Genomic DNA, 12,999 nt, shown 5'->3' with positions numbered 1-12,999 from the left:
CAGCGCCCACCGGCCCGCGCCCACCTGGTGTCCCCCGCGCCGGGGCCGCCGCCGCCGCCGGGGCCCGGCCCGCCCAGAGCGGGCCCGGGGGAAAAGGGGGGCCGGGGCCGCGCCCGCCGCCCGTCCCGCCGCTGCCGGAGGATGGGGCGGCGGGTTCGAGACCCGGTGCTCCCGCGGCGCCGGGGCGTGCGGCGGGGCGGAGGCTGTGCACCGGGGGCACCGGGCTGCCGGGGCGGGGAGGGGAGGAAGGCGCGGGAAGGGACGCGGCGATGGCGGCCTGTCCCTGTCACCTGCAGGCGCTGCCGGGACGGCCCCGGCCCCCGCTGCCGCCCCGGCCCGTGCCCGCACAGCCCGTGGGGAGCCGGGCCGGGGGCGGCTGTGCCTGTTGCATTGTCCTTGGCGGGGCCGCCTGGGAGCGCCCGCCGCGATCTGAGGCCGGGGACCCCGGCGGTGCCCTGTGTCGGACTCTCTGCCCCGCCTGACAGCGGCTGCACCCTGCTCCGTTGCACGTCCCTTGCGGCTCCCGCCGGGGCTCTCTCCCCTTTTGTCTGTGTATTTTTAGGTCATTAGAGTGGAGGGGTAGGTAATCCCCAGGCTCAAGTTCCAGAGGGGCGGGTTCTGGACGGAGGTGGAGTCACTTTTCATTTAAATCCCTGACTATAAAATGGGCTTAAAGAGAAGCGGGATCTCAGCTGTGCTGCACAGACCCCGGCACGCAGGGTGCGTGGGGGCCCCCCGGCAGCCAGCGCCCTGCAGCACAAGCCGCTGCGATGCTCCACTCCGTCGGCGTTCACACCTTGCAGCTGCTCACCCAGGCGGCCGCCTGCATCCTCCTGTTTCCCCGCTTCCTGCTCACCGCCGTGATGCTCTGGCTCCTGGATTTTCTGTGCATTAGGAAGAAGATGCTGACGATGCCCACGGCGGAGGAGGCGGCCAGCGCCAGCGAGGAGCCGCCCCCCGACGACCCCCCGGTCTGCGTGTCCGACTCCAACCGCATGTTCACGCTGGAGTCGCTGAAAGCCGTGTGGCACGGGCAGAAGCTGGACTTCTTCAAGTCGGCGCACGTGGGTTCCTTGGCCCCTAACCCCGAGGTGATCCAGCTGGACGGGCAGAAGAGGCTCCGCATCCTGGACTTCGCCCGCGGCAAGAGACCCCTCATCCTCAACTTCGGCAGCTGCACCTGACCCCCGTTCATGGCCCGCCTGAGGTCCTTCCAGCGCCTGGCCGCGCACTTCGTGGACATTGCCGACTTCCTGCTGGTGTACATTGAAGAAGCACACCCGTCCGACGGCTGGGTCAGCTCGGATGCAGCCTACAACATCCCCAAGCACCAGTGCCTCCAGGACAGGCTGCGGGCAGCTCAGCTGATGAGGGAAGGGGCGCCCGATTGCCCCCTGGCCGTGGACACCATGGACAATGCTTCCAGCGCCGCCTACGGTGCCTACTTCGAGAGGCTCTACATCATTCAGGAGGAGAAGGTGATGTACCAGGGAGGCAGAGGACCAGAGGGCTACAAGATCTCGGAGCTGAGGAGCTGGCTAGACCAGTACAAAACCCGGCTCCAGAGCCCCAGCACGGTGGTCATCCAAGTGTAAAAAGGACCTGGCAAGAAGAGCAGGGGTGGAAAGGCGAGGGAGGGCGGGAGGAGAGGTGGGGAGGGAGAAGGCACTGCGTCGCGGATGGCAGGAGCTGTCTTCCCGCGGGGACACTCGAAGGAGGCTGCTGTGCGAGCTTTCGAGCAAGACGTGCCATAGTCCTTTCTCTATTCAAATCATGTTGATTTGCCAGCCACGCTCTGTCAATACTGTATTTCCATGTGCGTTTTGTAAATAACTCCCTCTTTTTTTTTCCTTTTTTTTTTCTTTTTTTTTTTTTAAGCGTTTACTATTTTTTAAGGAGGCTCTCTTCCTACGGGATCTGTTCCCGGCTGCGTGTGTGCGCGGGTGTGTGTCTGAAAAGTTGTGTACAAGTGCTCCGTGCTGCCTAGCAAGTGCTAACTGGGATTTCTAGTATTTCTTTGTGATGACCGATTTTGAAATGGGTTTCTCTAATGCCAGGAAATCGCGTCTGATGTTGTCAAATACTAGAACTGCCAATAGCCAGAGCTGGACGGAATGTCCTATTTATGTGGGGGGGTTTTGTAAGACGTTCGTTCACCTTCCTTTTTTTTATGAATTTTTTTAAATAATAAAGGCTGAGTAACTACACACCTAAGGTTGACTGCCTTTCTCTGTCTTCAGACCGCTACGTTCACTTTCCCTTTTGCCTACCTCGCAACACCCCCCGCAGCCGAGGAGGGGCAGGCGGGAGAGGATGCGCTGCCGGGGGCTCGGGGGCGGCGAGCTCAGGCTCGGCAGCGGCAGGAGCGCGCACCGCCCGCGACCCGCGGGGAAGGGAGAGTGCTGGGTGTCCCCATGGGGAAATCCAAACCTCCGGGGCTCCTGGGGGAGGACACCGGTCAGGAGGACCGCGTGCTCCCTCAGTGACACCAGATTTGAGCCCTGAGCCCTGGAGGGCGAGGGTGCAGGGCGCCGTGCAGGCAAGTGAGTCCCGACCGCAAACGCAGGCTGGGGAAAGCCGTCCTGGGGGGCAGAGCTGCCCCGCCAAGGACGCCCCGCCTCGGGCACGCAGGCTGTGCCGGACCGGAGCCCGGCCGGGGCAGCGCGGACCGCACCTGCACGGCCGAGGGGCTCGGGCAGCGCCCAGCCCGGCCGTGCGAGGCTCAGCCCCACCCCCGGGGGCCGGCAGCTACGCTGGAAAGGGCGCGGGGCGCCGAACCTTGCTGCCTTGGACCCCGACAGGTGAGACAGGGCGTGGAGAGCATCCCGCAGCGTCCGCAGGAGCCGTAGGAAGCTGCCCGGAGAGAGTGGGTCTTTAAGGACCACCCGTGGCGACTCTGAACGCCTCCACGTCCTTGACAGCAGCGGGACGAGGCGCCCGAGCTGTTCAGCCCCTAAGTTTTGGAGAGGGGTGCACGGTCCGAAGGCGGGGCAAGCCGTGAGCGCCGCTTTTCGCAGCTGGGCTCCGAGTCGCGCCCGCAGTGCTGAACTGAACCCGCGTTACAGCCCCGGTCTTGACAATGCTCCTCTGGACCCGCCGTGCTCCAGTCTCTCAACATTCACGGCTTAGACCAGTACGCGTAACTGCTCCCGCCTCTCCCCGCAACAAAAGCAGCACCGAGTGGTCCCTCACAGGGAAATCAGATGCTACGACCCTGCTAGCCCGTCCCCTTCGCCCCCGCAGCCTCCCTGATAATCGGGCTGCTCTGCTGAGGTGTCAAAGGGTCCGGCTCAGGTGCCCGCTTCGGGCTTCCCGACCCGCCTGGCCATTGCGCCTGCTCTGACGGGGTCGAAAGCCTTTCAGCCCTTCTTCTTCACCTTTCCGCTGCCCCCAAGAGCTGACCCCCCGGCACCGGGCTCAAGGCACCGGTTCCGCCGGGCTCAGGTGCCTCCGGTTAATGCTGGGGCGGCGGGGCGAGAGCCCACCCTGAGGTGGTCTTGCTTCCCTGGCCGGGCGCTGGGCGCAAGCACAGAGCCCTCTGCGAAGTCCCGGAGCGGAGGGGAGCCTCGGCGGCAGAGCCAGCAGGACAGGCTGGGCAGGGCATCACCCCCTTCCCCCCGGCATCACCCCGCTCCCTCCGGCATCACCCCGCTCCCTCTGGCATCACCCCCTTCCCCCCGGCATCACCCCGCTCCCCCGGCACGGGCAGCGCCCGCCCAGGCACGGCAAAGGTGCGGGTGCCTGAGCCGCGGCCGGCCCCCGTCAGTGCCCCCCGCCTGCATGGGCACATCAGCCTGGGCTCCCTCCGGGCACCCCCAGAGGGAGAATGAGCGCTGCTCCCTGGTGCGAGGCTCCCGGGCACCGCGAAGGTGCCGTGCCCCGCTGCGGGACAGCCGAGCCCCCGCTCCGCCCCGCTGCCCGCGGCTCTCGGCACCGGCCCTGGCCCTGCCCTGCTGCGCCTTTCCCAGCCCCACGCACGCCGTGCCGTAAAAAACAAAGGCAGAGGAGCAGCGGGTCTCCTCTCTCGGCTACAAGGGCAGACTGTGTACTCGATTGCTTTTTTTTTTTTTTTTTTTTTTTAACAGCTTGGTTTTCCTGACTTTACAATAAAGCCATTCTTTTCTTTCTCACCTCGTTATCTTTTTCCTTTATCCGCTTTTGGCGAGCTTTAGCTGTAATCCGAAATTACGGCAAAACCCGGGCGCATCCCCACCCCGGCCTGGCCCCCAGGACATTTTCCGGTCGTACAGACAGAAATGGTCACTGTGGGCTTTAATAATAACAGAAACAGCCTCATCTTTACTCTCTACTACTAGCAGATCTTGGTCAAAGGCTATATGAGGTCAGGATTTTTCCCCCCCTAAATAAATCAGCTTTCTAAAGCTACATTCCTCCTTTAAAGCGAACACAGAGATCTTATTTATCACTTTCTCTTTAATCAGCAACAGAAGAAAAATTTGCTATGAATTCCTGGAATCCCTGAAAGACATCACACTTTTCCTTTGCACAAATCAAAGTTATCTGCTTCTATTATATCCTCCACTTAAAATGAATCATAAGCCTCCATCCCACTGAGCTTTCTCGGGGATACTTGTTTAGCACAGACGAGAACAATGCGCTGTACATCTAAAGAGCCCCGGGCGGCAGAAGCCTCTCCGACTGATACAAAGGATTGAGAAACGTCCTATCTTTAAAACGCATTTTTAGTGCCTTTCCACCTCCCTAGTGCACGACAAACAGAAGTCAGAGAGCGCAGAGAGATTTATCAGAGAGAGATCTGAGTGGCAATTACATGTTCTGTCAATAATTAATTGAATTATGTCCTCATCATAATTACATACAGTCCTCTAGCCAGGAGGAGAAAGGAAAGAAGGAAGTTGTGGTGTGGTCAGAGGGGGATCTCAGGACACGGTTCTAGTCATTAAAAATGTGATGTAACATTGCAATCTGGTGTATTCTGAGACACAAATGGGGAAACACAAACGAAACCAACTACTAAAATCTTGTTTGATTTACAGCAGGGAGACAGAAAAAGCACTTGCCTTCATTAGTTGCTTCCATTACTACTTTCTGCTGGGGATTTAAAGGTACTTTGCCATGTAAAGACCAAAGGTCTTGCTCGTTTGAACTATGACCTATATGTTGTAGACTTTCTATTGTTCACCACATACTACCTGACTACATTGGATGTTTCTGATGTTTGAAATAAAAATTTAAATTGGTCCAGAAATTAAAATTAGTCCAGCAAAGCATCCTATACTCAATACAAATGACACATTCAAATAGTCTTGCAAGCAAATTCTTACTCTGACACTTATTTTTCTGTATTTCTTCCAGTCATAAGGGAGATCATCATATCATTATTAATTTATTATTTACTAAGAGCTGTTAGAGTACTCTTTTGGTACACAAATGCAAGAAAACAAAGAGCTTGATTCAGTTCTCACACAAGTTTTGCACTGGTGTAACTTCAATGACACGGGTGTAGTCACTTCAGAACCACCTGGGTGTAATTATGATCAAAATCTGGGCTATTGCACTTCCTTTGCTTTTCTAATGGTTCAAAACCTCTATTTTTCTACAGCATGCTGTGGAAGACAGACAGCTGTTTGCATATAGAGCTCAGAAATCATCCTCAAGTTCCTCCTCACTGCCAGTGCCAGGGTCCTATATCCTGCTGCAATTTAGGCATGTCAGCACATTTCCTCACCATTCTGCATCCCTACAGCATGAGAGCTGTAAACCCCATCGATATGTGTTTCCTTCCACTTGTTAAGGCAGATCCTCCTGGTGTCTTGAGCTTTAGATCAGGTAGCTTTTCATTCGAATTGCTTTTGAGATCCAGCTGCCAAAAGGGAATTTGACACCTGCTTCCCTCTTTGCAAATTTCTCTTTTCAGACAAAAGTTTGATGATGCTTCTTGAAAAGGGGTTCCTTTATGACCTCCACTTAATTGACTAACTCATTTATTTCACATCTTCTTGGCCTTCCACCTGCTTCTTCAGAGATTTTGGAAATGGTTTACACTGGTGAATGCGCTAACACTTAATGTCCAAAAAGCTCTTAACTATAATTGCGAACAGTAGTCAGTACTTCCTAAGTGAAAATGCAATACAGGACAAGGTTAAAATCCTTCAGCAAGTATGTTTTGCATGAGAATTCTCCTCAGGGCTTGTGCCCTCAAAAGTAAGGCTCCCTCCTGGTCCATGGAGTTCCTGTGCCGATCAATCTTAGAAGATCAGGTCTGTATGTTGTTTCATCCCTCTGGCAAATTAATAGCTCCATCTTGACTTTGCTCATGGAAGTATTTGCTTCCATTTCCTTTCAAGAAATAAATATCCTCCATCTTAAAAGGACCTTTAGGATATGGCCATATGGGGTAAGGTAACTCAACCCCCTACACAAATCTCCAGTGGCCAGAATTACCCCAACACGGAGGTGATCCCTGAAAGTCTGACAAAGGTATCCAAGAGCTGCATTTCATACTGGAGCCTTCAAGAATGAACTGGCATGTAGTTCCCAGCAGAAGAGCATTCCATTATCCATTGTAAAGCAATGGGCACTGTGGAAAATTATAAACAGATTTGGATTTTACGAAACCCCTAGCAATGAGGGTAAGAACCATGACGAAGCTTTCATTCTTTTATGCCCATCTTCTCACCATCTTAGGTTTATAAAGCAGCTAGTGCTTCAGTGGTCTGCATTTGATGAGATTTTCACATTCCATTCCAAGTCATTCCAGGTTGGATTTTTAGGGTCATATTTCTATTTTTCTTGCATCTTTGATTTTCTTGCCTGAAGAGTCAGTCAGGATATATATTCAGAATCACAGCATATTCTGACCTGGAAGGGACCCACAAGGATTATCAAGTTCAACTCTTATGTGAATGGCCCACATGGGGATGGAACCCACAACTCTGGCATTATCAGTACCACACTAACCAGATGAGCTAATCCCTTGCAGTGACAAACTTCAGTACAGCTATTTAATCACTACAGGTTGTCAGGCATAATTTCTTAAATTATGTACCACCTTACAGAAATTAAATGAGGTGTCACTGCATAGAACCTCACTTCAAGTATCATAAATTTTAAAAATTTTGTGTTGAAACATCTTCCAGAGCTTTCTCTGAGTTCATATAACTTGCAAACATAATTACATCAAAGATACCATTAGTGCCAAAGACCTTATAGTAAGAATAATTCCTAAGAATAAAAAAACAATTTCATAGCATTTGGATAAATTTTAATACATATTTATTTAAAATGCATTTTATTAAGTTATAAAGACAATTTTTATATATATGTTATGACTTTTAAGAATCATTCTAATGGAAGTGACCCTTAAAAAACTATGGGACGGAGCTGAAGAAATTCTGGAAGTTGCACAATTCCATGCAAGAAAAAAAATATTGTTTATTTGATCATTTTCCATTTGTGATGAAGGACAATCAGGAAAGAATAGGGTGCAAGGCTGCTGTCAACCAGATTTGCAGCACATGGACATAGAGAACATACTGTGCCACTAACACACAGACACATACAATTGCAGAGATCAAAATTAGCCCAAAGTGTATTTGGAACATTGGAAAGGGAGAGGCAGGGAGTTGGGCATTTTACACAATAAAACAGCTATTTCAAGAAGTGATAAATATAAAAAACATTTTTTAAATTACTAAGTTAATTTCTGTGTACTCTCACTCAGAAGTGGAACACATCCATTGAATGGTGAATAATGAACAGCTTTGGGGAAATGGAAGAAATTAGTTGAAACTCAGTTGTCTAGTACCCTCTATTTAATTTAATTTTTTTTGTTCTTTTAACTGTATATTGCCTTCTCTAGAAGGCATACCACTGGAATTATTATGCTGGGTTCTAGTCTACTTGATGTTCATGCAGTCTGTGTGCATTTCTGTCAGTGTTTGGTTGATACTAAATAATCTACCATGACATCAAACTGAGTCAATCGTTCCATCTACCTGATGAGAGCAAAAGTGTGGTAAGCAAATGCAACAGAAGAATTTGGAACTGTTCCCCAGAACTGACCGTGCAGACCTCTCCTATTCCTGTGAGATGTCTTCAGTTGATTCATTCAGCCATAATAAATTCCAGAAGTTATCTATTGGGAGGATCAAAATGGAAGAAAAAAGAGCAGATTGAGGAAGAAATGTCATGGATCTTGCATTTCAGGTTTTTTTACTAACTGAGTAAAAGTCTTCTGCTGCCTTTTCATGAACACAAAGATAGGTTTGGAGGAGCCCCTTACCAGTAGAACTGAAACAAATTGGTACATACCTTAGAAGTACATCTGTTTTCTAAAGCTGGGTAGGAAGCTACCCAGAAAGATGTATATTAGCACTTCCTGCAGACACTGCTGGAAGCTGGAAAGATCTTTTTTTCTTTTGCCACATATTCTGTGCCTCTATGAAATCACTTTGAAATCTTCTGGTTTGTTAATAAATCTAATCCCAAGAAAAGAGGCTTGATAGAAAGGAAAATCAGAGTTTATTCTGTCTTTCCAGTTATTGAAAGTGCCCTCTGACTCACAGTTCATTCCTAGATCTGTCAAGCCCCTCTTGCTCCGTGCAGCAGGGTAGTGGTTCAAGGGCCACACGATGGGGAAGAAGCCACTGAGGGCTCTGAGAGGGACCACACCACACAAATTCCTGAGATAAGGGCCAAACTGTGGGACAATGAGAAAAGGGAGAAGATTATCCATTCCCATTCACTGACAGCTGACAGACATGCACAGATAAATACTGTCTCTGAAACCTGGTGCTATTTTTGCTACCAGGTGAGAAATCAGGGCGTTCATTTGCAATTTCCATGTCGTTCGTTTTTAGACAATGGATGTGTCATCATTGCAAAATGGAATTTGGGTTTTTTTGGAAAAGAAATCAACACTTAAGTCATACTTTTGAGCAAGTCAAAAGACACCCAAGGGTATGATTGCCTTGTATGCTGTTCTTTTTAATAAGGCAAAGGAAAAGCATCACTGGATGGGTTCATAATCATCTGCTGCTTTAATGCAGACAATCGAAGAAGTCTCCTTACTGATGGCTGTAAATTCATCATTATGGATACCACTCAGAGTCATTTGGCATGACATTTTTTATGCATAGAACAGAAAAGTGCAGTATTAGCTCCTGAGTGATTGGATGAGTTGTACATCCATTAATGTGCATAACAGAAAATGTTTCCAAGCTCTGACTTATCTCTCCTACACAAACTGAGAAGATGCAGATTGACTTGCTGCTGTTCACTCAAAAATTTAGTGCATTTTTTTCATTCTGGACAAAGCCTTGTCTATTTGGGAACCTACTATCATCATGTATTGTAGATTTTACTGCTGACTCTGAGATTGTAGCAGTCTGGCTATGTTCACATATTATGAAATTTAGTGGATGGCAGGGAATAGTTGCACTAACCCCATAATGAATAAATGTTTCTCAGTTCACTGCATTGGGAAATGAAGGAATTGGTAGATCAGAAGCCCAGAAAATCTGGAAATATGTTTAATCAAATTTTTTATCCACACAATTGTTAGTTCAACCTGGTAAAAATCCATGTGTCATTCATCTGAAAACTGCAGAATTAGTCCACCAAGAATCTATCATAACATAAAAACAATAAAAGTAAAACAAAACACTTTATGCTCATTTTCATAATAGACCACCTTTTTCATTTAAGATGTTTTGTTTCTAAATGTAGCTAGATTAAATTTTCCAGAAAAAAAAAAAGAAATTTCATTTTCCATTTTAGCCAACTCAAAAATATACATTTTCCAGCTATTCAAGTGAAATAAAATATACATTATTCAAATTCCCTGGTCTGTAGTGTGTCTTCCTGTTCATGAATTGTTCAGGAACTGGTCATAAATTAACTGATCACTTAATTTATACAAGCACTTCATCGATCAAATTACATGAAGAAATCTCAGCCAAGAATGTATCAACTAATTGTTCACTTAGGATATTTATTTGACTGTGATATAGAACCATCACTTATTTGAGTGGTGTCATGTTTGCTCCCCTGCTGATTATAAGGGTTTGTTTTTTTCAGACAGGAAATACCAAATATTAAAGTAAATATCAAATATCAAGTAATGGCGTCTTTTAGATGTGAATTATCAGACAAATAATCATTAAATGTTTATGACATATGCAAATTTTCCATCTAGACAGCAGCATTATCTGCATTTAAGCCATTGACACATTTTCAGAACTCCAAACCAATATCTTTTATTTAATAATATGCACAAACTAGAATTTATAGGAGAGAGCTAGATTACAAGAATGCTCTTAAAAATAGTAAATAAAAAGCCTAAATTTTAGCATTTAGGCTTCCAATATAAGCAATAGGGAGAACTCAACCCTTCCTCAACTGCCAGATAGTGAGGACACTCACTTAAAGGAGAATATTCTGGTACAAGCCCAGCCCATGTCCATGGATCTGAACTGGAAATTCCATAACCTGGACAATGTCATAGCCTGTGAAATACAGAAACCATTTTCTCGGAATTTTAAGGGAAGAGGCACTGGTCAGCACTTGTGGCAAATGGTTGGAGAAAGACTGTTCACTTTCCTAGCAAAGCTGCTTACTGAGGATATAAAACAGCTGCGTTACAGTGTGAAGCAAAATATCAGGTGTGTGCCATAACTGTGAGGCCACTATTTAATTCCAGATGACCAGCATTCTTCTTTATTTTATTCTGACCAGAAAGGCTATTCTGACTTGAGAAAGCTTCCCAACTTTTAACCAATACATTCCCTCATAAAAGTACTAACTCAACAGATATTTACACACTCTCCAAAAAAAACAAAACAAAGAGAAAAGAAAAGAAAAGAAAAGAAAAGAAAAGAAAAGAAAAGAAAAGAAAAGAAAAGAAAAGAAAAGAAAAGAAAAGAAAAGAAAAGAAAAGAAAAGAAAAGAAAAGAAAAGAAAAGAAAAAAGAAAAGAAGAGAAAAGAAAAAAAGAAAAGGAAAAGTTTTATCTAAAACTTTAAGGTCAGTTCTAGGATAGATTTTTGGACTCGTAATTGCTTTCATTGTCTGACTGGTCAACATGGTTACTTATCTTCCCCTGGTGTGCATATGACCAAGTGTTGTGTAGGCAGGCGTGCTGGCCAATAAAACCTCAAAAAGCAGTGAAACATTCCCATCAGTGCAAGCAACAGTTCTCAGTATAAGTAATTGTCTTGTCATATCTCCCCAGGCCCATTCTTTTCCTTTCTCTCTCTCTCTCTCTCACTTGAATTTCCTCAGAAATGTTCTTTCTCCATCAACATAGCCTCATGTTACTTCTCTGCAGCTCTGCTGCCCTCCATTCTAAAATCTGGCATTACATTGAAACTTCCAAGAATTCCATTCTCTGAAGCATTATGAGTCACACTGTAGTCCTCAGCAATATTTTTAAAACACCAATGTTTTTTTAATCACTCTTGAGACCCACAGAAGAAAGTAAGGATATTATCTTGCTAACTTACAGTCGTGGTTGTTTTTTCTATTGCCACCCACACTCTCTCATCTTTCTCCAGATACTCTGCTCCAGTCTCTCAATAGTGCAGGCATATGGTATTCAAGCATGCCAGAGTCTGACTTCAAGTTTTAGTCATTTTTCTTCCTGTAAAAAGGATGGAGGGACATTGAGCCTATGACCATTTGAGAGCTTTCTTTATGGGAGAGTTTTATTCAGGTTTATACTTTACAAAAAATTATATGCTATAATGTAAAACTAACAAAGAAACATCAGGTCTAAGCCATAATTCATCTTATCTGAATCCCAGCAATGCCAAGTGTCTGGTATGTCAGAGGCAACACAGAAATCACTGGTCCAGCTGTGAACATAGGAAGGGGAGAATTTATGCCTCCTTCTGGCAGTGATTTCAAAAAAAAAGCATTTTAACACAGGAGATGGTTATCTTCAGGAGCTGCAGTTGTAAATACTATCCCCAATAAGAAAAAAATAAATCTTTTTTCCACTGTTTGAAGAACTTTCCATTTTAATTAGAATAAAGAATCCAAGTTACTAAGCAAGAATAAAGTTATCTGCTCATTTTCATTGTGTTTCAATATTTGCTCCTTTTATTTTTTTGAGCACGAGAGATGAGGCAGCTTCTATTACAAAAGAGTTATTTGCATGTTAGGGCTGAAGTTCCACAAATTGCTGTTTTCTGCTGTGCAGATGCTCATGTGACACACTGAATAAATAATAAATATACCTTAAGGTAAGCACATAACACTGGACAATGGGTGTTCAGTAAAGAAGATCCCTAAAGACAACAGTTATCTGAGTTCTGCAGAGATCAGCTTTTGCATGAAGCACTTGAGGATGACTGGCTGCCCCATGATAGGTTTTAGACAAAGCTGCCAGGAAATAAGAGGATGAAGAGACCTAGATTCTAAATTACCAGCTGATCATGTGAATAAAGTACATACTTAGGTCTCAAAAGTTACTGAAAAATGGTCAGTGAGCTTGCCTGTGCAAGAGATGGTTGAGAGAACTGTGAAAATAAACACATCATTGAGGAATGAAGGTAGGATGAGTGAGATTTACTTAAGAAGAGGTGAGAACAGTGTTAAACGAAATAGGAAAGAATCCATATTAAATAGTAGCATTAATGCAGTAAGCCAGGAAGCTGTGAGTGATCAAGACTCCTCAAGAATCACAGTCAGACACGTTTACTCATGTATTTATTTGTCTACATAAAACAAAACACAATCATACTGAAACTGCTCATTTTACATCCAACTCATGCAGGGCTTTTCTGTCTCACTGCCTCATACCAAAAGGCGTGGAAAAGCAATAAACCTGCTTTTCATTTTGGTAGGATTTTTCTTCTACTCTGTTTGTCTCTAAGAAACCTTACCAATTTTTTTATTTGATTGTACCAATATTAAAATTTAGAGTAAGTTTTAACTCGTGGGCTGCACCTGAAGCAGTGTGGCCAGCAGGTCAGTGGAGGTGGTTCTGCCCCTCTACTCTGCCTTCATGAGACCC

At 46.4% G+C, this 12,999-nt stretch overlaps 1 protein-coding gene across 1 annotated transcript; it reads left to right on the top strand.

Moving 5' to 3' along the window:
* The first annotated feature begins 446 nt into the window (after positions 1-446).
* Positions 447-2,207, top strand: DIO3 (iodothyronine deiodinase 3). Its single transcript, XM_064423345.1, has one exon. The coding sequence runs from the start codon at positions 771-773 to the stop codon at positions 1,593-1,595; it is 825 nt and encodes a 274-aa protein (XP_064279415.1). The 5' UTR covers positions 447-770; the 3' UTR covers positions 1,596-2,207.
* Positions 2,208-12,999: the final 10,792 nt, after the last annotated feature.

This window comes from Passer domesticus, chromosome 6 (genome assembly GCF_036417665.1).
Source record: "Passer domesticus isolate bPasDom1 chromosome 6, bPasDom1.hap1, whole genome shotgun sequence".
NCBI classification, from domain to species: Eukaryota; Metazoa; Chordata; class Aves; order Passeriformes; family Passeridae; genus Passer; species Passer domesticus.
The sequence above is the reverse complement of the archived record's forward strand: the minus strand, read 5'-3'. Positions and strand labels throughout refer to the sequence as shown.